Source organism: Heterocephalus glaber, unplaced genomic scaffold, assembly GCF_053883595.1.
Source record: "Heterocephalus glaber isolate CG9 unplaced genomic scaffold, H.glaber_assembly_v1.0 deba00001594, whole genome shotgun sequence".
NCBI classification, from domain to species: Eukaryota; Metazoa; Chordata; class Mammalia; order Rodentia; family Bathyergidae; genus Heterocephalus; species Heterocephalus glaber.
The window spans coordinates 10,979,602-11,007,024 of NW_028258369.1; the positions used below are offsets into that span (position 1 = coordinate 10,979,602).

The window sequence follows — 27,423 nt, forward strand, 5'->3', positions numbered from 1 at the left end:
GGCGACTTTTGATAAACTGAGCCTGACACCTTGTCTCAAACATATTGGGAGATTGGTCTTGGTCCAGGGTGAGTGTAGCAGGCATTTGCAGTCTGGATAGCAGAACTACAGCTTATCTTCTCACCATCCCAGAAAGTTCAGAAAGTGGAAGTTATCCTTTAAACCAGTTGTGGTCAACCTATGACACATATGCTTAGCAGGCTGTTTGTTATTGAAAGCTCTAAAAGGTTCACCATCACTGCTTTAGACCAAAAATGTCTCTGCCTTCTGGAGCAAAAACTTCCAAAACAGACCAACCTGTGTTTTATCATTGAGTCTCACAGGTCCTGAGAATACAAGTGGTGCAGGAAACAGGACATGAGTTTTATTCATGAGTGTGACTGTCTACCTTATCATTTATTGACTGTGTGACCCTGGATAGTTTAATATCTCTGAGCCTCATTTAATAAAATCTCTATATAGAGATTTAAGCTCAATGCTTCAGAATTTGTTTTATTGCCCAGTAAATGTCAATTTCTCCTATACCATTCCTGTCCACTCTCATCAATAAGTACACCAGTACCTCACTATATAGAATAAAATGTGCCAGGTGCAGTAAAGATTCAGGATTTAAATCCCTTGGGCAGTCACCAGGTTGTGGCTACATTATACTCCTGTAGTTTGTAACATGAATTTCCAGAGTTTGGAGGTGGGAGATTCCATCCTAACTACTCCTTGTGCTGTGTTAAAGAATGGAGATAAAAGTTATAAAATTCTACTTTGACTATTTATTTTGCTTTTTGGTTGAGGTATATATGTAGAAAAGGATAGAGTCTTGAGTGTACTGCTTTATGAATTTTCATGAACTACATATACTACGATCCCAGCATCCAGATCAAGAAAGTGGATGTGAATAGCATCTCAGCATGTGATCACTTCCATTTTCTAGCCCCACCCCACCAAGAATGACAGTTACCCTGCTCTTTGCATCATGTGGGTTAGTTTTGCCTGTATTTGTATTTGTATAAGTGGAATAATTCAGTTTGTATCTTTTAGCATCTAGCTTGTTTCATTCACTTCTGTGTTAGTTGGATATCCCTATGATGTTAACATAGCAATAGCTTGTCCATTGTGATTTCTCTGTAGTATTTCAGTGTAAGAAGAGGCTGCATTTGTTTTCTGCTGTTAATGAACATCTGAGTTACTTCCACTTTGAGATTATTATGAATAGTACTGCTGCTATGAATATTCTAGAATTTGGTTTGTTGACATCCTTATTTGGGTGTAATCAACACAGTTGTACAGTTCAGTGGGATTTAGGATATACATAGAGTTATGTAATCATCTCCATTCTCTAATTTCAGGCCACTTTTACACCCCAAACATCACCTCACTCTTGCAAGAACTATCTGGAGTGTTGGAAGAACTATATTAATCCCTTTGGAGTGCAGGACCCCTGTCATCTAGCCACTTAACACTAGTCCCCACCTCTTAAAGGTTCCACTGTCTCAACACCACCACACAGACCAGTCCTTCAACACATGAACCTTTAGTGGGGACACACTCAAACCATATCTAAACTATAGCAGGTGCTTATTTGACCTCTAATGTATATCACCAAATATTTTGGTTATGAGCTGGGAGTGAAGATCATTTTGATGTTTAGAATGACTTTTAGATTGTCATTGGATCTCACAAGCTAAAGTTCAAAAATTGTTGGATGAGTTTGTTGAAAAATGTATTCTCAGCTAGGTATGTTGGTGCATGCCTAGAATCTCAGCATTCTGGAGTTTGAGGTAGGAGGATGGCCATGAGTTCAAGGCCAGCCTGAACTACATAGTGAGACCCTATCTCAAAAAAAAAAGTATTTTCTCCTGAGAATGAGAATCTGCATCCAGAGTGCCACTCGTCCTTAAGAAGCAAGTGATTTTGTAAAGCCTATGGCTATTGAGGCATGCTTGATACAAATCACAAACTCTTCACATTCATTCTCAAAGGATCACTTAAGAAAAAGGAAGGAAATTTGTACTTAGAAACAATAAAAGGAAGTTAGAAGGGGTAAGAAGAAAGATGGTCCTCTTATCCAGTATTGAGTCACCACCACCAAAGGAATCCAGTTTCCTTCATAGGCACACAGAAGTCCTGATGTTTAGCCATGTTCTTTAAGGAGCAGTTCATTTAGTTAAGAAAAAGAAAAAGGGTGGTATTGTTGAAACAGATGTAAAAGCAAGCCATGAGTCCTCTCATGTTGACTGATCATTTTAATGAGACAATTAGAGAATAATTTAAATCCTGATGCCATTTTCCACAATTTGGTCACCATAAAAGAAAAACTCAGTGGTACCTTTTTCATGCTTTGCAGTGTGTGATAGCATACACTAATACATATATCATACGTACATAATATATACATACATACATAATACATATACAGCACATACATCAGCTCATTTCTAGAATTGCACATCTCAAAGGTGATGTATGACACGGACTTTTAGAAGTTATGAGCTGATCATAAAAGCTTCTAAGCAATGTCTCAAAAATTTACCAGAGACTCACATCAAAATGATCCCTTTGTAAAATGGTTGAAGAAAGCTGAGGAGGAATCTCTGGGAGATGGAGATGAGAATATTAAGGTGATGTGTTCAGAGGCTGTCAGGGAACCCAGAGTTGGAACAGTGAAGTGTGACAGCACAGATGATGACAATACTGATACAATTTAAAGTGATGGATGCAACTGAGCTTGCAGTATAACACCGCACATTTTTTTTTCTGCGTCAGGTGGAAAAGCAATATGTATATAACAAAAGATAAAGCACCTGAAATCATGATATATTGTGCTTTACAAATAGTTTACAGTGAGTGGTCTGAAATGAAGCCCAGTGAGTCTATTCACATCAGTGAATAAATGCAGTTTTCTTATATATGAAAGTCTCATTCAGGAAAACTAATTGTGGACACTAGTCACACATATCGGTATAAAATGATATATTTTAGTAGTTTTATTAAAAAATTTAGATACTAGGAAGCAAGAGATGGACCAGATAGTTTTCTAATGTCCTCACTCTTCATTCCTCCTCCTAATTAAATCTCAATAGCCCAAGTGACTGTTACCATCCATTGTGGCACTTGGTAAGGATTTACTGACCTCCTGATACTGAATCAGTAGGTTGGCACATTTTTGTTTTGTTTCGTTTTGCAGTACTAGTCCTTCACATTGAGCTACATACCAGTCCTTTTTAATTTTTTTAAAAAAAATACGCTGTCATTAAGTTGCCCAGGCTGGGCTTGAACTTGTGATCCTCCTGCCTAACTCTCCCAGATGCTGGGACTGCAGGTGTGTGCTACCATGCCCAGCCAATTGGCACCTTTTTACAAGATTGGAAAATAAGATTTAAATGACACTTTACAACATTCTTTTGTTGACTTGACCTAAAGTATTTTGGAAATGAGCAGCAATGAATAAAGTCAGACTTAAATTAGGGAATTAGTATTATTTACCTTGTGCTCAGTAAATCTGGGGTTTGGACTTTTTTTAAAGGTAGCTTTCAGATGACCAATGGTGCTGTAAGCCCAGTCAGATTTTTAAAAAATGTCTTTGTCAGGAACTTACTCTAAAATATAGGTTTCTTTTTCATTTTGTCTTTTTTTTTTTTTGGCTCAGAGAATAGGCTTACAGATAACCTGGAATACACTTAATGAACCAGTATAATTACAGAATTACTATATGGTAGGTCATTTGCCATCACATCATTTCATTGACTGATGCTTTGCTGCAAAAATCTGATGATACTTTTAAACTATTCTAAAAGATTATAATTTTATCCATTACCTATAAAACATTTAACAGAGATCATGTTTAAAATGATGTCCAGAAGTTTTTACAGAGCCCAAATCTTTTATAGTTCATTTTTCTTATTTCATGTGAGCATGTTTTAGGATCATTATAATTGATAAATTGTTTCAGAAGGGTCCTTCAATGTTAAATTCAGATACTTTCCTGCCAAGTGTAGATTTTAAACCAGAGCCTTGGCTTTTTGCAGTCTCTTATAGAGTATCAGTTCCTAAAGTTTGTTAAACAATGCTAGGTAAAGGTACTTGTGCACATCGCCTCATGATCCTGGAAGATGGGTTACACTATACAGCTTCTTCCTAGGGGCTGGCCTGTGTCACTAAGAACTGACTGGAAGGTAATGGTTACTAGGAGCGAAACGTGCATTTAGGAATGAAAAACTGAATTTTTTTCTCTTCCTTTTTATGTGTGATCTGTTTGCCTAAGATTTAGCCTGATACCTACATAAATTGTTTTGCTCTCAGATGATTTTGTTTTAAAAGTGAGCTAGGAGAGCAGTAGGCCTCATCTGAGCACTGGAGACTGCAAGGATTGGCACCAGAAAAGGAGAGTTTGAGCCTTGCCTCTGTCCTGGCCTAGCTGAGTAATCTTGAGTGAGCCTGTTAACCTCTTTGCATTATATTTTTCCACCTGCAAAGTGAAGCCAGTACTTGCCCTGCTTGCCTCCCCAGGTTCTTCTAAAATTTAGTTAAAGATACCTGGAGGAGTTTTATAAATGCCAACATTGCAATGATTAAATCTTACAGGAAATTGGTGGTCTCTATAGGAAAACAAACTTCGATTCTTCCTATATATATAATAAAAAATTTCAGTCTGCTGTTTTATCACAATTAGTGTTTATAAGTTTAATGCTAAATTAGTGCTTTAGAAGTTGTAAAAATCAGCCAGTTGAATATTGTTTGAGTATAAATCCTCAAAATGAACTGACTCTCCTAGCCTGAGTGACTAATATCAGGCAAAAAATTTCAACTTTAAGTATGAGACAGTTTTCCTGTTTAACATGAATCACTCAGAATTTTATTAGCAGCATTAACCTGCTGTGTTTTAATTGGTACTGGAATATCTCTATCCTAACCCTGGGATTCTTTCTGGAGGTGGTGAGGTCAGTGTATAGGTCCCAGCACAGACTGTTGAGAAGCACAGGAAGGAAGGAATTTGTGTCACCAGATGAAAATTTAATCTACTTGGCAACAATCTACTCTACCAAGTTCCAGGCTGCCCAAAAATGGTCCATGTGACTTGAGGGCTATTGTCCTGCATCCCTGCCCTCTAGCTCTTTCCATCACTCACTCTTCTTCCATCAGCTTTCTTTTATTACCTAATGATAATAGTCACCATGGCCTTGGAATTGGCCTCTTTTTAATAGCATCACTATGAAACACTTAATTTGGGTAGGTATTAGAGTTCAGGGAACAATTGTGTTGGCAGAACATCTAATTTACTCAGCTCCAATGTTATTTTTGTGTCCAAGTAAATATCTGTGGGGTACAGAATTATCCATCTGAGATGAATTGACCCATCAGGGTTGTAAAAGTTTCCTTAACATATACATTTGTTCTTACATTAGCAACAACCTCTGAAGGGTAAATTTGAATATTAATCTAGTTTAAAACCTCTCATGATTATTTAAAAATACTTTTAGGTGAGACATTGATACTATGGTCATTTTTTTCTTTGAGTTTGTTCTATCTATCTATCTGTAATTTTCCATAATAAAAAGTTTTTTTCAAAACCTTACCAAAGATTTCCCAGAATCCTATCTTGGACTCTGCCTCAAGGTAAAGTCCAGCTCTCTTAACATGGCCTTTAGACCCCTATATCACCTGGAACTTACTAAACCTTCCAGATTCATCTCCTAGGTTCTTCTGGCTATGCAATTAACACTCATATCATCTTGCTTCTGGCTCTTTGTACTTGCTGTCTTCTCTTCTTACAAAACTTATTGCCTTCCCTTTCCACCTTTTCTTCTTTTCTTTTTTTTGGTACTAAAAATCAAACTCAGGGCCTTGTGCTTGCCAGGCAGGTGCTGTGCAACTGAGCTACATTCCTAGCCCCACCTTCTCCACTCTTGTTTGCCTACAGGCAACATCACTAATTTCAGGCCTTTGCAGACTCTCCTCTACCCAAATGTGGTGAGTACCTTCGAAAGGAATGTGACTCACTATGTTTAAATTTGCCTCATTGATTTCCTGTATGTCACGGCAGTGCAAGTGTAATATTTGGATACTACATTTCTATATATCTTATGCACATGGCGGGGAAGCTCCCATCAAACTTGGAGCTCCTAAAACCTCAAAATTGAAATGGTGTCCAATACTAGGCAAATTCAAAATGTTTACTATTGATGCAATATGTTACTCCTCTGTTTTGAATACATCTCTACTACAGGGCACAACTTCAGGAAGAATTTTATATTGTTAAGTTTATGGTGGACATGTGAGCCAGAAGCTGTGATACAAATTTTTTTTTTTTTTGTACCAGGGATCAAACTTGGATCCTTCCGCTTGTGGGGCAGGCAGCGGAACCACTGAGCTAAATCCCCAGCCCTACAAAAATGTTTATTGTAGCAGCTTGAATTGGGAAAAAGAAAATGAATAAAATTTCCATAGACACAATGGATAAAGAAATTGATTTAGTTGTCGTTACAATGGAATATTGTACAGAAGTGAAAATATAGGAACTGGAGCTACATACACAAATTGGTTGAATTAGACCAAAACAAGCCAAAAATATATAAAATGTGGTACTATTTATATAAGGTTCAAAGATATGCAAAAATGAACAATAAGCTGGGCTTGGTGGTGCATGCCTATAATCCCAGCATTCGGGAGGCTGAGGCACGAGGATTGCTGTGAGTTCAAGGCCTGCCTGGGCTACATAGTGAGTTCAAGGCCAGACTAAACTAATAGACTCTGTCTTTAAAAAAAAAGTAACTGAACAATACACTGTTTGGGAATTCATAAATACATATATAATATGCCTATACATACATGTCAGTCTGTACATAGTGTCTTAGTCTGTTCAGAGTGTTGTGACAATGCCATAGCCTGGGTGGCCTACAAACAACAGAAATTTGTTTCTCACAATTTTGAAGGCTAAGAATTACAAGATAAAGATACTAGCAGATTCAGTGTCTATTTCCTAGTTCATAGGTTGGGTCTTCCTGCTATGTCCTCACATGAGTTGCCCTTTGGGTCCTCCTTTAGAGGGACTTTAACATGATTCATGTGAGTTCCCAAAGGCACCATTTCCAAATGCTATAATATTGGGGGTTAGATTTCAACACAATTTTTTTTTTTTGGTATCGGGGATTGAACTTGGGACTGTGCACTTCTGAGGCAGGTGGCAGAACCACTGAACTAAATCCCCAGCCTTCAACACAAATTTTGAGGAGACATGAATTTTCAGTCTGTAGCTGCACACACAAACACATGTGCACAGAACTCATAAATACAAAGATGAAGATTGAGATTTTTGCTGGGCAGGAGGAAGGAGAGGTGATCGGGGAGGCATGTGAGGCTCCAGCAATGCAGGTAATAAATACTCTGTGACTTTGGCTTTTATGGTGGATGCATAGGTTTGCAGTTCATTATACATTATATATTATACTTTATATTTCATAAATTGGTCTGTATACTTCATAAATATATTTTTGACTATATGATGCATATCAGAAGAAGAACATTAAAAATAAATCCATCAGTAATTTCTAAGTGTCACCAGATCCCTAAAACTTCGAAAAGGAAAGAGGATTTTTGCTTTTAAATTTCTTTTTTTAAAAAATTCTTTTATTGGTACATTTTAGGTATAAAATAGAGTTGCATTCATCACTGGGATCTTGTACCATTACACGAGTATCTTGGTTCTTATTTTTTTCCCCTTCCCCTGCCCTCCCTTCACCCCCTCCACCCTTCCTTATTTGCAAAGACTTTGTTTCCATTTTTTCCTTTTCTCATAATTTTTCTTTTCCCTTTTTTCCTTTCTCCTACCCTTCCCACTTCCCCTACTCGTTTTAACCTTTTCTTCCTGTTACACAATATCAATTATACATTTTTTAAATTAAAATATCAAGATCTAGGAGACATTACCACAGATTTTACGGAATTTAAAAGGACATAGAAAGCATATTTCAAAAATATTTTTTGAAATAAATTTGACAACTTCTAAGAAGTACCTTGGAAGACAAATTAATGAAGCTAACTCTGGAGGAAATATAAAATTTGAATAGCACCTATTAAAGAAAGTATATTCCTAGCTTGAAAACCTACCTATATGACAACAGCAGGCTCATAAACATTTTAACTGATAAATTATATCAAACAATTAAAGCAGAAAAAAGGAACACTTCTCCCCTCATTTTAGGAACTCAACATTGTGGTAATCCTAAAACTGGATAAAGATAATAGAAGAAAAAAGTATGAACATAGATAGAAATTTGTTTAACAAAACAAACTCATAGAAGTCAGATCTGGCAGATGTAGAAAGTGGTTTTGTTATAGGGATGTGAGTGTTGGTTCAGCATCAGAAGATCCACCCCCAAAAGTCATCATTTTAACAGAGGAAAGGAAAAAGCCATATGATCCTGTCAGTAGTTGGAGAAAAAGTATTGGACTAAATTCCACAGCTGTTCATGGTAAAAGCTATCAGGAGCCTAGAAGTAGAACAGAACCTTCTCAACAGATCAAAGACATGTACTCCATACTTTCAGCGAGAATGCTTTATATGAATGGAGAAGATACCATGCTTTCTCCCTAAGGTGGGGAAAAAGGGCAGATATGCCTGCTCTTCATCTGCCCATTAAACTTTGAAACCTAGGCCCAAACCAAAATAGTCTGGCAATAAAATGACACAATTAGGATAGGATTGGCAGGGTAGAAGCAAAATCTTGATATGTAGATGAAATGACCATCTACAGAGAAAATACTAAGAAATCTCTAGGAGTCCCTAGAACTTGTATTTGAATTTAGCAGGATTAGAAAACACAAGGTATATATAAAAATTCAGGTCTATGTATACTTGCTATAAATGAAGAACTGGATATTGAAATTTAAAAGTTATGTAGGAGTACAAAGGACCTAGAAAAGTTAAAAAAGAAACCAGTGTTGGAAGACGTTTAGTACCTAATATTAAGACTTCTTCTAAAGCTACAGTAATCAAGGCAGTGTTGTTGAAAGACATATAGATCATTTGAATAAAAGAGAGAATCTAGAAATAGAACCACACATATATGGTCCACTGAGTTTTGAAAGATTATTTAACATTAGCATTTTATAGACTATAAACTCAATTCAAGAGCCGAGGAAGAGATAGTGTTTTCAGCAAACGGCACTAGAACACCTGGTATCTGTATATAAAAAATTAACCTCTGCCCTTTTTTTCCATACATGAAAATAACTTGAAGGGATCTATGAACCTAAATATGAAAACCTAAAAGTACAAAACTTTAAGAAGAAATTATAAGGGAAAATGTTTATGAATTCAGGGTAGGCAAGAACTACCTAGTATACAAAAGACATGATGTATAAAAGAAAAAAATTGATAAATGAGATTCCATCAAAGTTTAGAACGTTAAATGACATCATTAAAATGAAAAGTAGTCCTTAAACAGACCATATTTACAATGCATATAACCTATGACCAGAATATATAAAGAATTCTTAGAGCTCATTAATAGACAACTCAATTAAAATGTAGACATAAGATGATAAATAGCTAGTACAGCACAAGGAAAGGTGTGCAAGTCTAGAATCAGAGGAATACTAATCAGTACAATAACAAGATTGAATTATACACTCATTAGGGAGATGAAGTTAAAAGTTTTAAAAGCCTTGTCATGACTTTTTCTTTTTGTTGGATTCTCCCCCTTTGTGTTTAATTTGTCAAACCCAATGGGTTCATTCTACTGGGTTTCCTGGAGTTGTGATCCTCATTGTCTTTTCCTAGGGTATTGCCTAAAATTTTTTGGAGTGCCAGTTTGATATTCATGAAGTTCCTGAGGTACTCTTTATCATGAAAGTATCTTATTTCTCCATCAATTTTGAAAGATAGTTTTTCAGGGTACATCAATCTGGGTTGGAGGCTGTTTTCCTTTAGGGCTTGAAATACATCAGTCCAAGCTCTTCTTGCCTTGAGGGTTTGCATTGAGAAGTCTGCTGTGATTCTGATGGGCTTTCCTTTGTATGTGATTTGTTTCTTTTCTCTTACTGCTTGTAGAATTTTGTTCTTCTGTTGGGGTTCTGGAATCCTAACTATTATATTCCTATGTGTAGATTTTTTTTGATCAAGGCTATTTAGAGTCCTATATGCCTCACTTATCTGTATGTCAAGTTCTTTTCCCCTCCTTGGGAAGGTTTCTGCCATCACTTCTGTGAACAATTTTTTTATGTCATCTGCACTCTCTCCTCTTTCTTCATTGACTGCAATCAGTCTTATGTTAATCTTCTTTGCATCCTCTAGCAGCTGCTGGCTTGATTTCTCGTGTTCCTTTACAATTTTAAAGCAATTTTTCTTTTCCTGGTCACTAATTGCAATCTTTTCTTCTATATGTGAAATTCTATCCTCACATTGGTTCATTCTGCTGTGCAGACTTTCGATGGAGTTTTTAATCTCCTGGAAATCTGTTTGTATCTGTTTTATGGATTCCATTTGTTTCCTATGTTGGGATTCCATCATGTTCCTCAGATCCTCTATTTTTTTAATCTGTGTCCTCTCTAGATTTATTAATCATGTCTTGCACCATAAGCAAAATCTTTGCTGTTATCTGAGTAATTATTTCTGATTTCATTTTTCCCAGATCCTCTTTTGTTGCCAGTTCAGAGAGTCCAGGTGGTTGAGTATGAGATTGTTCCATCTCGTTTCCCTTTGGGGTTGCTGTAGGTGATCTGGAAGTCTGTTTTTGAGGCTTGTTTACATGTCTTCTCATTTCCACGACGGGGGGGGGGGAGTGCTTCTGGTGCCCACGCAGCTCAGCTTCTGTGCCCTAGGAGCTTAGGATGGCATCGGAGGAGCTTCCTTCCAGGTCCTGGGACCGGCTCAGCTTCTCTGCCCTAGGAGCTTGGGATGGCGGCGGGGGAGCTTCCTTCCGGGTTCTGGGACCAGCTCACCTTCTCTGCCCTAGGAGCTTGAGATGGCGGCGGGGGAGCTGCTTTTAAAATTCTTAACTGCTTTTCTTCCACAGTTCATGGAGGGTAATCTTTTTTTGGTACCGGGGATCAAACTCTGGACCTTGTGCTTGCAAGGCAGGTGGCGGCACCACTGAGCCAAATCCCCGGCCTCCATGGGGGGTAATCTTTTTTTCATTGTTTATTGGTACATTTTAGGTATATAATACAGTTACATTCATCATTGGGATCTTGTACCTTTACATGATTTATCTTGGTTCTTATTTTTTTCCCCATTTCCCTACCCTCCTTTCTCCCCCCTCCACCCTTCCCTATTTACAAAGACTTTGTTTCCATTTTTTCCTTTTCTCATTTTTTTCTTTTCCCTTCTTTCCTTTCCCCTGCCCCTCCCACTTCCCCTACTCCTTTAGACCTTTTCTTCCTATTTCACATTATCAGTTATACATTTTGATCCTTATTTACACTTTTAGTTTTTCACACCAGAGAAACTATTCAGTATTTACACATTGTGTTCTATTTATTTCACTTAAGAGTATGGCCTCAATGTGCATCCATTTAGCTATAAATGTCTCTAGTTTTTCATTCTTTATGATTGAGTAGTACTCCATTTTAAGAAAAAACCCCACATCTTCTTGATCCAGTCTCCAGTTGTTGGGCAGTTGGGCTGTTTCCAAGCTTTAGCTATTACGAATTGTGCTGCCATAAACATGGGTGTTCATATATCGCTGTGGTATGATTCTTTTAATTCTTTTGGGAAGATACCCAGCAGAGGAATAGCTGGGTCAAATGGGACTGTTAATCCTAGTTTTTTGAGTTATCTCATTATTGATTTCCACAGTGGTTGCACCAGTCTACCCTCCCACAAACAATGGAGAAGGAGTTCTTTCTCCCCACAACCCTGCTAGCATTTGTTATTGTTTGATTTCTTGATAGCAGCCATTCTTTCTGGGGTGAGGTGGAATCTCACTGTTGTTTTCATCTGCATCTCTTGAATGACCAGTGATGTTGAACATTTTTTCATATGTTTATTTGCTGCTTTTACTTCTTTGAGAAATGTCTGTTGATTTCAGATGCCCACTTTTGAATTGGGTCTTTATATTTGGGGGGTCTGATTTTTTTTGAGTTCTTTATATATTCTAGATAGTAGACCTTTGTCTGAGGGACAGCTGGTAAAAATTTTTCCCACATTGTACATTGTCTCGGCCCTGTTGGTAGTTTCTATTGCAGTGCAGAAGCTTTTTAATAAGATGAGATCCCAGTTGTTGATTCTTTGTGCTAGTTCCTGTGCTACTAAGGATTTGTTCATAAAGTCTTTTCCTATACCAGTGTCTTTGAGAGTTCTACCTAACTTATCTTCCAGCAAGTTTAGTGTTTGTGTTTTAATACTTAGACCTTTAATCCACTTCAATCTTATTTTAGTGCATGGTGAAAGATATGGGTCTAGTTTTAATCTCTGGCAGGTTGAAATCCAGTTTTTCCAACACCATTTATTAAAAAGACTATCTTTCCTCCAATGAGGGTTGTTGGCTCCTTTGTCAAAAATGAGGTGGCTGAGTGTTTCTCGATTTGTTTCTGCATCTTCTAATTTATTCCACTGTTCCTCGGGTCTGTTTCTTTGCCAGTACCATGCTGTTTTTAGCACAATAGCTTTGTAGTATAGTTTCAAGTTGGGGATTGTGATGCCCATGGGGCTAATCTTAATGAAATCATTTTCCTAATCCTCTCCTTGTTCATCTCAGATGTTGCCATTGTGGACATCAGTGACAGCTTCAGACAGCCTTCCCTCTTCTACCATCTTGGAGTCCGTGAGAGCTTCGACATGGCCAATAACGTGATCCTGTACCATGACACCGATGATGACACTGCTCTGTCATTGAAGGTAAAGTGCTTTCCTTGAATATTTTATTTTCTTAAGTATTTTCCTTGAATACTTTATTTTGGGAAAACATAGTTACATGTCAAGCTGAAGTATAACCATAGCACAAGATGTTGGCAAAAAAGTAATGAAGAATTGCTTATACAATTCTGTCCTTCCCACCACAAGTTCTAGTTCACACAAATGACATCCTCTGCTGTGTGAGCATCTTTGCTAAGTGGAGCTTTTGCAGGCAACCTGAACACTTGCGGCCTCATTAGGGAAGTGAAGGCAAAAACTGGTAATTTCCGCTGATACAGATACACCACTGTGAATCATTCATGGGCAATTTGATCCAAACCTACACATTATAAAAATCAGTTCTTGACTTGGATAATGATTTGAAGACATTTAACAGTTACCAAAATGACTAGATAATTTTAGCATAGACATAATCAATATTTAATTTATTTTCCTCCAGTATGAAAGCAAAGCAAAACTGAAAACTTGTATGCTCCTGTACAACTCAGTAATTATTCAGAATTTTTGAAATTATTTTTCCAAGTTTGATACAAGTTTTTTTTGATAATATAGTACTTTAAAATTCTTATATTTGTAAAATGTAAGTATTTAACATGAGTCATTCCAAAATTCAGCTAATACTACTATTGTTGAATATCTTAGGAAATTCTGGTCTACATGAAACCATTTTAGGAATAATCAGTTTGTTTACAGCAGTGCTTCTCAACCTTGACTGTACTTTAGAATAACCCAGAGAGCTAGGGCACACTCAGGCCAGCTATGTCCCAATCTTTGGGAGTTGGGCCCACGCTTGAATTTTTTTTTTTAACATCCCAAATGTACAACCGGGATGAGGATCAGTGGTTTACAGAGTTAAATTTCACAGACATTTCTAAATGTTCAACTCCCTCGGTAATAAAAATCACCAGTTATATAGTAGTGCAATTTTATGTCAGTGTTGGACCCTTTTGTTTGTGTTTCTTTCTATCTTTTTTTCTTTTCTTTTTTTTTTGGTACTGGGGATCGAACTTGGGTCCTTGTGCTTTGCGAGGCAGGCGGCGGAACCACTGAGCTAAATCTCCAGCCCTTGTTTGTGTTTCTTAAGATTTAATATTAACCAGATTTCTCTGGGTTCTGTTGAGATTATTTCCTGAGGAAAATATCACCTGCTTCAGATGTGTGATCTGTGTGTGTTACACTTCAATACAGTTTATATAGATGTCTATCCTGTAATTGTCGCACAACATTTTAAGAAGTAATTCGTATGTCAATGAAAAAGGAACTTTCAGTCTACACTATAAAATAGTTTAGATATTGACTTTGACTGATTTTCACTGAGGAAGTTATGCTTGGAAATACTTAGAATTTAGAAAATATGAAACTATAGATTATTTTTGATGAGAAACGTGAAATCAGAATGTTTTTTTCCAATATAACACATTTATTTTCTCTCTGTGGCTTAGCAAAGCCTCTGAAAGTTCCTATACCTACGTAAGTTTTAATTTTGAATGATATAGACAAATGTTTCCTAAAGTGGAAATGAGTAGTCATCTATATCTAACACGAGATAAATCAGTCTGAATTTGTTATGAGGAAATAAACATCCCTCAATATATCAAGCACATTTTATAGGGCAGCTATTTAACTGTTCTCTTTTTGCAGAAATGTTGGTTTTCAGTATATAGATGCCATAGTAAAAGGCTGCATAACCATCATGCTAAGTTAACTGACAAAATTGTTTTCATTGAAATCAGGTGTGGTGGCACATGCCCATAATCCCAGCACTTGGGAGGCTGAGGCAGGGATATTTTCTGGAGTTTGGGGCTGGCTTGGGCTACATAATCAGTTCAAGGCCAGCCTGAACTACAGAGCAAGACCCTGTCTCAAAAAGGCAAAAAATTGCTGTCATTGAATTTGAACATGCATAGAAAGTTCTGGTGGGAGTGGCACAGTTTGTAATAGCTAAAACTTGGAAACAGCCCAATTGCCCATCAACTGGAGACTGGTTCAAAAAGATGTTTGTTTTTTTTTTAATAAAATGGAATACTACTCAGCCATAACGAAAAACTAGAGACATTTATAGCTAAATGGATGCACATTGAGGCCATACTCTTAAGTGAAATAAATAGAACACAGATGTGTAAATACTGAATAGTTTCTCTGGTGTGAAAAACTAAAAGTGTAAATAAGGATCAAAATGTATAACTGATAATGTGAAATAGGAAGAAAAGGTCTAAAGGAGTAGGGAAAGTGGGAGGGGTCGAGGAAAGGAAAGAAGGGAAAAGAAAAAATATGAGCAAAGGAAAAAATGGAAACAAAGTCTTTGTAAATAGGAAAAGGTAGAGGGGGTGAAGGGAGGGCAGGGGAATGGGGAAAAAATAACCAAAATACATCATGTAAAGGTACAAGATCCCAATGTTGAATGCAACTGTATTGTATATCTAAAATGTACCAATAAGCTTAATGAAAAAAAAAGAATGTTCTAGTGGGGTAACAGGAATACTTTGGCAACCCTTCTTCTGTAGGAAGGTGACTCTGTGACCTATAGCCTTTGCATTGATCAAATCAAGAATGCTTCTAAATTCTTGGATAACACAGTGCTTCCCAGGCACTTTCTTCTTGTCACTGACATTCTTCTCTTGGAAGGTGAGATGCAGAGCACTTTGTGCCCTGAAGTTGAATCTCAAATTATCTCTTAGGCAAAGGCATTGCCACTGCTATAGCAAAATCCTTACAAGCAAAAAAATCCCCCCACCCCCGTAGTTGTTCAAAGCTGATCAATTGTGATCAGTTTTCCTTGGAATATGAATTTTACAATTCTTGGAATTTCATCTATTTGAAGCTGTTTGGTGAGGAGGGTTCAAATGATTACTTTTTGCTGAAAGGTGGGTGCTAGTTTATTGGAAGGGAGTGTTGGCTAATGCTTTTGGAAATTAATGTTTAAAAAGCTATATTCATCTTTTCTTTTTCTTTTCAGGATACGGTAACTCAAAAAAACACAGTAAGTATTACATTTTCAAGTTTTTAACCTCATAAATGTAAATTAGTGAAATGCTTGTCGAAAATTACACGGGGAGTAAGCAAGGTGATTTCTTTTTTTTCCTTTTTTTTTTTTTGGTACTGGGGATTGAACTCAGGTCCTTCCACTTGCGAGACTGGTGCCAGAACCACTGAGCTAAATCCCCAGCCCAGCAAGGTGATTTCTAATTCTGCCTTTTGGTTGGGTTTTTTGCGGAGGACAGCTAGAAACTTCCTCCCAATTCCTCCACCTACTAGCTCAGACAGGCCATTGAGAGTGGGGCAAAAGGCAAGGGCAGGAAAATGTATGTTCTTCATTATTCACTAGGACATTGAACTTGGAACCATTTGGCTCTCTCCTGAGCTGGGTTTGTATTCCCCTGGACCACCACGAGTCTTTGATGAAGCCAATACTTCCCATACTTAGCCAACAAAGTTTCTCTGATAATGGAGGAACATGAACTTGTACCCCAGTTAGGCACCAAGCCAAAAGTTCCTTTCCACAAGCTGAAAAGAAATGGGATGGAATTCCTCTTAATTTTTTTCCTCATGTACTGAAGTCTCTTTATTTGGCTTAAAAATTTCTTAACTGCATAGTTTTATCACCATGTTGGTTTTGGTAGTGTAATGGAACTATCACCCAAAAATATTTAAATGAATCATGTCCCCCAAAATTGCGCCAAAATTATCCTGTACCTTTGCACTCCAAACTGCTCCTTCCCCTAAGACCCATGGCAGTGATGGTGAACCTTTTAGAGATGAGTGTCCAAACTGGAACCCAAAACCCACTTATTTATCACAAAGTGGCAACATTGCAATTAAACCTGAATACTTAGGTCTTAGTTTAGAAAAAACAACTCATACATTCATCTGTCTTAAACGAAAAACAACATGCGTGCCATAGGTTTGCTACCACTGACCTATGGCATTGTGGTTTGAGAAACTGCAACCTAGACTAGAACAGGTCCTTGCTTTCCTATCTTTTGGGCCTCAGCTTCCTTCCCACTGGCCCTTCTAAAAGGGCCTTTTCCTATCCCAGTTGAGATTCCTATAGGGATAGGGGTTGAAGGGGCCAGGAGTGAAACTCTCTTCAGGGAACCCTCTCCAGAGGAGCAGGAGCTTTGTGTGACTTTACCCCTTCACAGAAGGTCCCACCCTGCAGCTGCAAGGCCCAGGCTTTCCCAGTACCCCACCTGAGACGGAAGCCTTGGCCTTCTTCCTCCACAAGAGGATGAACTTCTAGAAACAAAGTAAGTGGTGTAGGTCATGCAGTTATCACTGGAACATGGATTTACAAACTGCTTTGAAAAATAAGGCATGAGGATTCTTTTAAGTTCCTCTTGGAAAAGAAATGGGACATTGTTTGACTTCATTTTATTCCATTGATATGCTAACATCCACTTATGGAGGAGTCTTTCCTGTTCTTTGTAGACCTTCATTTTTTACATTGCTTCTTTCATGGAAAAATAGGGGAGCAATTGAAAGAAATTAGGCCTGAAGCCCAGGAGGTACACTTGTAGTTGTATTTTTGTGTCTTAGTCACATTAGGCAGTTGATCCACCCTGTCCGGGTCACATCAGTAAAATGAGAAATATTGAAGCCTATTCTTTTGTTTATGAATACCTTCCAGCATTCAACATTTGTGGTTCCATATTTATTGCACAAACGAGAGGTTGTAACTTGGATATAATGCAAGGATTATTTATGAAACACTTGTTCCTTGAAATAGCAAGAGCTACATTAAGGCAAGAAGCAAGAAAAACAACTTTTTTTTTCTTTTTCCATTCCTATTGGGTGCATCTGCAATTAGAAATATTCTTGTCCTTAGGGTTATAATTAATGCTAAGTAGTGTAACGAATTCTGTTATAATTCCACATGTCTTCTCCTATTATACATTTTCCTCCTAAATACTCAGGAATTCCTTTATCATTCATAGTAATTCTGAGCCTATATTGGCACCATTTTTTCTAAGTGTTTTGTTAGCAATGAATTTATTCTATAGGATTTGGCAACTAATGTCTCCATTGTAGTTGGCATTGCATTAGAATTCAGTTCCCAGTATTGAATACCATGCTTGGCAAAGTGTGAAATATTAGAGCATCCAGAAGAATTTTTAAAAGGACTTGAGTTGACTTGGAGAATAGAATATAACACCAAAGAGGAAAGGATAAAGGGAAATAACCATTGGGAGGTGCCATTAATGGTTATCCTCAAATGTTATTCTTTTTCTAAAGTGAAGAGACTGGTACTTTTTTCACTCCAGATGGGATGGAAGTAGGGCAAACAGAAGAACGGTTTGGATCAGCAGAATGGACAGCTTGCAGCTAATGGTGATTAAACATTAAAACAGAATGTCAAAGTAAATTGGAGTAAGGAGTGTTTGCTCAGTAGGCCATTGCATTTAGATTGGGGTAATATTGGGATAGGAAGCCTGAATCTTAGGACCCCAAAGATTCTGAGAGAGGATCAGGTAGAATTGTGGGTTTGTGACCAGTTTTGAAAGATAAAAACACATACAATATAGTCATAGCTAGTGAATTCTAAAGTCCTCTAAATCAGGTACAGATTAAACACAACATCTCGAACATGTAGGCAGAAGTTTGAAGTGATTTGAGAATATATGAAAATCAAGATGCTTTGAAATATATATTCTAGAAATCATTTGCTGGTTCTAGAATTGTACCTGTTATATTGAATTCATTCAACAGAGGGGTGAGCACGTTTGTCTTCATTTCTAGGAATATTTGCTTGGCAGGGTTGTAATGAACAAAGTCTCTGGGCTTGAGTCTAGACTATGCGTAAACGTTCTGGGCTCCTTTGCTCTTTGGAATGAAGGCATCACCTTTGTGCTCACGGTTTTTTTCACATGACATTCACTTCTCATGTTCCAGGTTTTGTTTTTTAAAAACACTTTGCTTAGGGCCAGGGATTTAGCTCAGTGGTTCTGCCGCCTACGTTGCAGATGCAAGGACCCGAGTTTAATCCCAGTACCAAAAAACAAAAACAAAAACAAAAACACTTTGCCTAGGTATAGCTTACACATCATAAAATCAACCCATATGAAGCTTACACAATCATTATGCTCCAGTTTTGGAGCATTTCCTGCATCCCCCAAAATGCCCATTTGCAGACAGTCCCTGTTCCCATCCCCAGCAGCAAGCAACTACTAAATCTGTTTTATATCTTATAGGTTTGCCTTTTCAGAGCTTTTCACATGAATGGAGTCATGCAATATATGGTATTTTGCATCTGACTTGTCTTATTCTGTGATGGATTTGAAGTTCACCCATGATGTAAGATGTATCAGTAATTTGATCCTTGTAATTGTTGAATGGCATTTTACTGTATGGATATTCCACATTTTATTTATCCATTCTTCAGTGATTGACATTTGAGTTGTTTCTACTTTGGGGCTCCTATGAGTAATACTGGTATGAACATTTAAGAACAAGTTTTCACATAGATGTGTTTTCATTCTTCTTGACTAGATGTCTGGGAATGGAATTGCTGGATCATATGTTAAGTATATGTTTAATTTCCTAAGAAACTGCCAAAATGATTCCAAAGTGGCTGTACCATTTTATATTTCCAAAAGCACTGGAAGGTCCAACTTCTTCACATTCTCACCAGTGTTTTGTATTATCTTTTTGTTATAGCTGTCTTAGTTACTTTTCTCATTGCTGAGGCAAATACCTGACACCCAAAGTTAAAGGAGAAAAAGCTTTTTGTAGCTCACAGTTTGTAGAGGTTTCAGTCCATAGTCACCTGGTTCCAAGGCAAGGTGGCATGGCAGAGGAGAAATAGTTCATTGCAAAGCAGGGCAGGCAGAAGGCAGCCAGCAGTGAAGTAACAAGCAGAAAGTGACAACATTAGCCTTCTTTCTGTCCCTTGTATTCTACCTTATATTCTGTTCGGGCTACCTGCCCTTAGGGTAGGAGATCCTTAATCCTAGCATCACACCATTAATCCTAGCCTCACATCCTTAATCCCATCATCACATACCCTAGATTCAGCCACCTCTGAAAAGTCCCACCTATGACAATTTGAGGCTTTGGGGGGACGTCCATATACAAGCCATAATAGCCATTCTACCAAATGTGAAGTGATATCTCATTGTGGTTTTAATTTGCTTCTTCCTAGTGATATTCAGCATCTTTTTATGTTATTAGCTATTTATAGTCTTCTTTGGTGAAATGTCTGTTGAAATCTTTCCCCCAATTTTAATTGGGTTGTGTACTAATTATGGAAATTTTTTTTTTTTTTGGTACCGGGGATCGAACTCGGGTCCTTGCACTTGCGCAGCAGGCGGCAAAACCACTGAGCTAAATCCCCGGCCCTAATTATGGAATTTTAACAGTTCTTCATTCTGGAAGCAAGGCCCTTATCAGTAGCTTTGTAAGTTATTTCTTTTACAGGTAATACTTCTAAGGTAGTTTCTAAGAACTCAGCCCAACTCATTGTCAGGAAATATTACTGCTATGTTTTTTAGAAAATGTTTTATAGTTTTAGCTCTTATATTTAGGTATCTGATCCATTTTGAGTTGATTTTTATATATGGTGTGAGGTAGGTTTTTTGTTTGTTTTTCTGCAGTACAAGGGATCGAACTCAGGACCTTGTGCTTGCAAGGCAGGCGCCGTGCCACTGGACTAAATCCCTGGCCCTGAGATAGGTTTTTAAGTTCATTCTTTTTCATGTGAATATCCAGTTGTCCTAGCACTTTTTTTTGGGGGGGGAAGACTACCATTTCCTCCATTAAATTATCTTGGCACTCTTGTTGAAATCAACTGAGCATATATGTAAAGGTTTATTTTTGGACTCTCAATTGTAGTTCATTGATCCATATGTCTATCCTTATGTAAGTGGCATGTTTTGATTATCATAGTGCTGCAGTAAGTTTTGGAATTGGGAAGCCTGAGTTATCCAACTTTGTTGTTTTTCAACATTTTTTTGACTAATTCTAGCTCCATATGAATTTTTTTGTGAGGAAAATTTTAAATTTTAGGTAATATGTTTAACTAGCTCCATATGAATTTGAGGATAGGCTTTCCCATTTCTTTTTAAAAATTTTTTTTCATTTTTTAAAATTCTTTTATTGGTGCATTTTAGGTATACAATACGTTTAAATTTATCATTGGGTGCTTGTACCTGTACATGATGTATCTTGGTTCTTTTTTTTTTTTTGGTACCGGGGATCGAACTCGGGTCCTTGTGCTTGCGCAGCAAGCGGCAAAACCACTGAGCTAAATCCCCGGCCCCTGTATCTTGGTTTTTATTTTTTTCCCCATTACCTGTGCGCCCTTCACACCTCCACCCTTCCCTATTTACATAGATTTCCTTTCCATTTTTTTTCTTTTCTCATAATTTTTCTTTTCAATTCTTTCCTTTCCCCTTCCCCTCTCACCACCCCTACACCTTTGGATCTTTTAATATTTCAAATTATCAATTATTCATTTTAATCATTTTAATCCTTATTTACACTTTCAGTTTCTCACACTAGAGAAACTATTTGGTATTTACACCTGTGTGTGCCATTTATTTCACTTAAGATTATGGCCTCAATATGCATCCATTTAGCTATAAATGTTTCTAGTTTCTCATTCTTTATGGCTGAGTAGTACTCCATTTTATAAAAAAACCACATCTTCTTTATCCAGTTTCCAGGTGATAGGCACTTGGGCTGTTTCCAAGCTTTAGCTATTACAAACTGTGCTGTTATAAACATGGGTGCACATATATTGCTGTGGTATGATTCTTTTAATTCTTTGGGGAAGATACCCAGCAGGGGAATAGCTGAGTCAAAGGGGACCTCTAGCCCTAGTTCTTTGAGGTAGCACCATACAGATTTCCACAGTGGTTGCACCAGTCTGCACTCCCACCAACAATGGAGAAGGGTTCCTTTCTCCCCACACCCCCGCCAGCATTTGTTATTGGTTGATTCCTTGATAGCAGCCATTCTTTCTAGGGTGAGGTGGAATCTCAGTGTTGTTTTCATCTGCATCTCTCGAATGACCAGTGATGTTGAACATTTTTTCATATATTTATTTGCTGCTTTTACTTCTTTGTCTGAGAAATGTCTGTTCATTTCAGATGCCCATTTTTGAATTGGGTCTTTGAATTTGGGGGTCTGATTTTTTCAATTCTTTATATATTCTAGATAGTAGACCTTTGTCTGAGGTACAGCTGCTCAAAAATTTTTCCCCCATTGTAGGTTGTCTCTTAGCTCTGTTGGTGGTTTCTCTTGCATTGCAGAAGCTTTTTAATAAGATGATATCCCAGTTGTTGATTCTTTGTGCTAGTTCCCATTCTACTGAGGTTTTGTTCATAAAGTTTTTTCCTATACCAATGTCTTTGAGAGCTCTACCTAACTTATCTTCCAGCAAGTTTAGTGTTTCAGTCTTAATATTTAGATCTTTAATCCACGTGGATCTTAGTTTAGTGCATGGTGATAGATATGGCTCTAGTTTTAATCTTTGGCAGGTTGAAATCCAGTTTTTCCAACACCATTTATTAAGTAGGCTATCTTTCCTCCAATGAGGGTGGTTGGCTCCTTTGTCAAAGATGAGGTGGCTGAGTATGTCTGGAGTTGTTTCTGCATCTTCTAATCTATTCCACTTATCCTTTGGTCTGTTTCTTTGCCAGTACCATGCTGTTTTTATCACAGTAGCTTTGTAGTATAGTTTCAAGTTGGGGATTGTGATATCCCCAGCCAAGTTTCTGTTGCCTAGAATTGCTTTTGCTATTCTAGGTCTCTTCTGGTTCCAAATGAATTTTGGGATTGTTTTCCCTAGTTCTGTGAAGTATATTGTTGGAATTTCAATTGGCATTGCATTAAATCTATATAGTAGTTTTGGAAGCTTGGCCTTTTTCACTATATTTGTTCTTCCTACCCAGGAGCAAGGGATGTCTTTCCATTTTCTTATATCCTCCTTGATCTCCTTTTTCAGAATCCTGTAGTTTTCAGTGTAGAGGTCTTTTGCTTCCTTTGTTAGGTTGATTCCTAGATATTTCATTTTTTTGGATGCTATTATAAAAGGAATTGTTTCCCTAATTTCTCTCTCAGTGAGTCTGCTATTTGTGTATAAGAAGGCTATTGTTTGTTGAGTGTTGACCTTGTATCCAGCTACTCTGCTGAATCTGTCCATTAGGTCTAGAAGTCTTTTGGTAGAGTTTTTTGAGTCTTCTATGTAAAGTATCATATTGTCAGCAAATAATGACAGTTTAACTTCTTCCTTTCCTATCTTTATTCCTTTTATTTCTTTCTCTTTTCTAATTGCTGTGGCTAATGTTTCCAGAACTATATTGAACAGGAGTGGTGATAGTGGGCATCCTTGTCTTGTTGCTGATTTTAGCATGAAAGTTTTCAGTTTTTGACCATTTAGTATGATGTTGGCTGTTGGTTTTTCGATAGGCTTAATCACGTTGAAATAAAGACCTTGTATTCCAATTTTCTGTAGGGTTTTTACCATGAATGGGTGTTTGATTTTGTCAAATGCCTTTTCTGCATCTATTGAGATGATCATATGGTTTTTTGTCCTTGACTCTGTTAATATAATGTATTACATTTATTGATTTATGAATGTTGAACCATCTTTGCATCCCTGTGATAAATCCGACTTGGTCAGGGTGTATGATTTTGATGACCCTCTGTATTCTGTTTGCCAGTATCTTGTTGAGGATTTTTGCATCTATGTTCATTAGTGAGATTGGCCTGTAGTTCTCTTTTTGGGTTGGCTCTTTCCCTGGTTTTGGAATCAAAGTAACATTTGCTTCCAGGAATGAATTTGGAAGTCTTGCTTCCCTTTCAATTTCCTTGATGAGTTTCAAGAGTAATGGCAATAGTTCTTCTTTAAATGTCTTGTAGAATTCAGCAATGAAGGCATCAGGACCTGGGCTTTTCTTTGTTGGTAAATTTTTTATTACATTTTCAGTTTCACTCATTGTAATTGGGGTGTTTAGAATTTCTATATCTTCTTCATTTAACTTTGGCAATTCATATGTGTCTAGGACTCTGTCCATTTCTTCTTTTTTCGATTTTATTAGAGTACAAGTTCTCAAAGTAGGTATGGCTGATCCTCTAAATTTCTGCTGGGTCTGTTGTGACTTCACCTTTTTCATTCTTAATTGCATGGATTTGAGCCTTTTCTTTCCTTTTTTTGATAAGTTTGGCTAAAGGTTTATCGATTTTATTTATTCTTTCAAAAAACCAACTCTCTGATTCATTAATTTTTTTTGTATCCTTCTCTTAGTCTCCATGGCATTGATTTCTGCTCTGATCTTTATGATTTCCTTTCTTGTACGAGCTTTGGGTTTGTTATGCTCTTCTTTTTCTAGGAGCTTGAGGTTCTGCATTAGGTTATTTATCTGAGTTCTCTCTTTTCCTAATATGGGCATTCACTGCTATAAATTTCCCACAGAGAACTACTTTCATTGTGTCCCATAGATTCCTCTAAGTTGTACTGGCATTATCATTTACTTTTAGAAACTAATTTCTTCTGTAACCCACTGGTTGTTCAGGAGGGTGTTCTTCAATTTCCATCTGTTTGTGGGAGTTTTGTGCTTTCTTATGTTCTTGATCTCCAATTTTATTGCACTATGGTTTGATAATATACAGGGGGTAACTTCAATTCTTTTACATTTACTTAGACTTGTCCTATGAGTTAGTATTTGGTCTATTTCAGAGAATGACCCATGTGCTGCTGAAAAGAATGTGTATTCTGATTTTGTGGGGTGTAACACTCCGTAAATATCTATTAAGTCCATTTTTTCAATAGCTTGGTTCAGTTCTAAAATTTCGTTAATTTTTTGTCTAGATGATCTGTCTATTTGTGATAGTGGGGTATTGAGGTCCCCCACTACAATTGTATTAGTGCTTATTTGATCTTTCATGTCCATTAATATTTGTTTTGCATAGCTGGGGGCATTCATATTTGGTGCATATATTTTTTTTATATATTTATATATATTTATATATTTAATATATTTATATATATATATATTTTATATATTTATATATATTTATGATTGTCATCTATTCCTCTTGGATTGTTCCCTTCACAAGGATATAGTGATCATCTTTGTCTCTCTAAATTAGTTTTGGTTTGAAATCTGCTTTGTCTGCAAATAAGATTGCTACCCCTGCTTTTTTCAGGGTTCCTGTCACGTGGAGAACTGTTTTCCATCCTTTTACTTTCAGTCTTATGAATTTCTTTTTGAGTTAGGTGTGTATCTTGTATATAGCATATTGGTGGATTTTGCTTCTGAATCCATTCTGTCAGTCTATTTCTTTTGATTGGTGTATTGAGGCCATTAACATTGATGGTTATAATTGATAGATATTGACTCATCCTTGTCATAATGTTGTGCTGTTGTTGGCTCTTTTATTTCTTATATTTTTCCCCCTTTCCCTTTAGTTTTTTGTCTTGCCTGGTGGCTTCCCTCTGTTGGGCCTCTTGGAGTTGTGACCTTCATTGTCTTTTTCTAGGATATTGTTTAGAATTGTTTGGAGTGCTGGTTTGGTGCTCATGAAATTTCTCAGGTGTTCTTTGTCGTGGAAGTATCTAATTTCCTCATCGATTTTAAAAGATAATTTTGCAGGATACAACAGTCTAGGTTGGAAGTTATTTTCTTTTAGGGCTTGACATACTTCATTCCAGGCTCTCCTTGATTTGAGGGTTTGTGTTGAGAAGTCTGCTGTGATTCTGATGGGCTTTCCTTTGTAGGTGATTTGTTTCTTTTCTCTAATTGCCTGTAGGATTTTTTTTCCTCTGTTCAGTTTCTGGGATCTTGACTATTACATGTCTATGTGTAGATTTTTTTTTTATCGTGGCTAGTTGGAGTTCTATATGCTTCACTTATCTGTATGTCCAATTCTCCACCTCTGTCTGGGAAGTTTTCTACTATTACTTCTGTGAACAGTTTTTTTATGTCAATTGTACTTTTTTCCATTTTTTTGTGGACTCCTATCAGTCTTATGTTATTCTTCTTTGCATCAGCTAGCAGCTGCTGGATTGATTTCTCATGGTCCCTTACTGTTTTGAAGAGATCTGTTTTCATGGTCCTTAACTGCAATCCTGTCTTCTATATCTGATATTCTGTCTTCAGATTCCCTCAATCTGTTCTGCATGCTTTCAATGGAGTTTTTAATCTCCTGAATATCTGTTTGAATCTGTTTCATGGATTCCATTTCTTTCTTATGTTGGGTGATCCTGGTTTCCATTTCTTTCTTATGTTGGGTGATCCTGGTTTCCATTTCTTTCTTATGCTGGGCATTCATGGCTTCCAGCATGGTTCTGAGCTCATCTATTTTTTTATTTGTTTCTCTTCTAGAGCCTCTAATCATGTCTTTCACTCTGTTCACCATCTCTGTAGTTATCTGGGAGATTATTTTTGCTTTGAATTTTTCTAGAGCCTTATTCATCTATTTTGTCACTTCCTGTGCTGTCAGTTCAGGGTGTCCAGGTGGTTGATTATCAGACTTTTGCACCTCATTTCCCCCAGAATTTGCCTTTTGTGGGGTGGAAGTCTGGGTTTGTGACTTGCTTAAATGTCTTCTCATTTTTGTTTTTGGTACTGTCCTTGGTTTAGTTCCTGGGTTGATATTTTGAAGTTGCTTATTGTAAGTATCATTGTTGATGTATTTAGAACCCTTATGGAATGATTGCTTCTCAGAGGTGTCTTCCAGATATAGCTGGTCTTTAGGTTTTGAGTATCTAATGACTCTAAGGCTATCTCATTTTCATTATACCAGGAAGGACAACTGATTAGATCAATCACAACACCTTAGCCCAAGTGATACAATCGGCAACACAATAGCATCAAGTACCTTTTAGAAAATGACAATTTGTGGTAGTTTGTAATCTATGGCCTTTAACTGTGTGAATTACATCAAAATCAAGGACCAACCCAACATATGTTTATAGTGAATAAACTCTTCAATATAGCAACTTTTCCCTGCGGGATGGGGAGTTAGAAGGCATTGGGGAGGGAGGAATAGGTAAGTAGAAGGATAGGGGAAGGTTATCCGTGAGGCCAGAGGGCACAGGTGAGAGAAGAAAAGAAAGGTAAAGAAGAAATACGAATTAGGGGCAGAACAGGAACACAAAGGGAGATGAAGAACAACGTGGGACAGCAAGGGAGTAGGGCAGAGAGAGAGAGAGAAAAGAGAAAAGAAAGAAAAAAGAGAAAAATAAAAATTTTAAAAGAGTAGCAAAGAAGAAAAAAATTAATAAGAGCAAAAAATATAGTGGTAATTTTGAAAATAACAAATAAAAGATAAAAATGAAAGGCCTCCTTCAGCATATGTCTCTGCTGTCACGATAGATAACGTGGGCAGCAGTGTGCAGTTGTAAGTCAGTGAGTCTCAGTAAGCCAGTCACAGACTTGTGAGATTCAGGTAGCTTTCTGGCTGCAAGTCCCAAGTTGAGCTCCCTGTCCTCCTGGAGGTTTGAACTCTGCAAGGTTCTACTACAGGTTCCAGCTGCCTTTCCCCTGAAGATAGTCCAGGTTCTGATGGGAGGTGATGATCCCTCCAACTTACCTAGCATGGTGGTCTGGTGTGCCTTTATTGCAGAGATT

The 27,423-nt window shown here is 37.2% G+C and overlaps 1 protein-coding gene across 1 annotated transcript in view; it reads left to right on the forward strand.

Moving 5' to 3' along the window:
* The window catches only part of Map3k15 (mitogen-activated protein kinase kinase kinase 15), a 144,489-nt gene that overhangs the window by 22,219 nt on the left and 94,847 nt on the right, over nt 1–27,423 (forward strand). The window contains exons 2-3 of the mRNA XM_087193665.1: nt 12,693–12,832; nt 15,807–15,830. Coding sequence (XP_087049791.1) covers nt 12,693–12,832; nt 15,807–15,830 — 164 coding nt within the window. The remainder of the gene's footprint in view (nt 1–12,692; nt 12,833–15,806; nt 15,831–27,423) is intronic.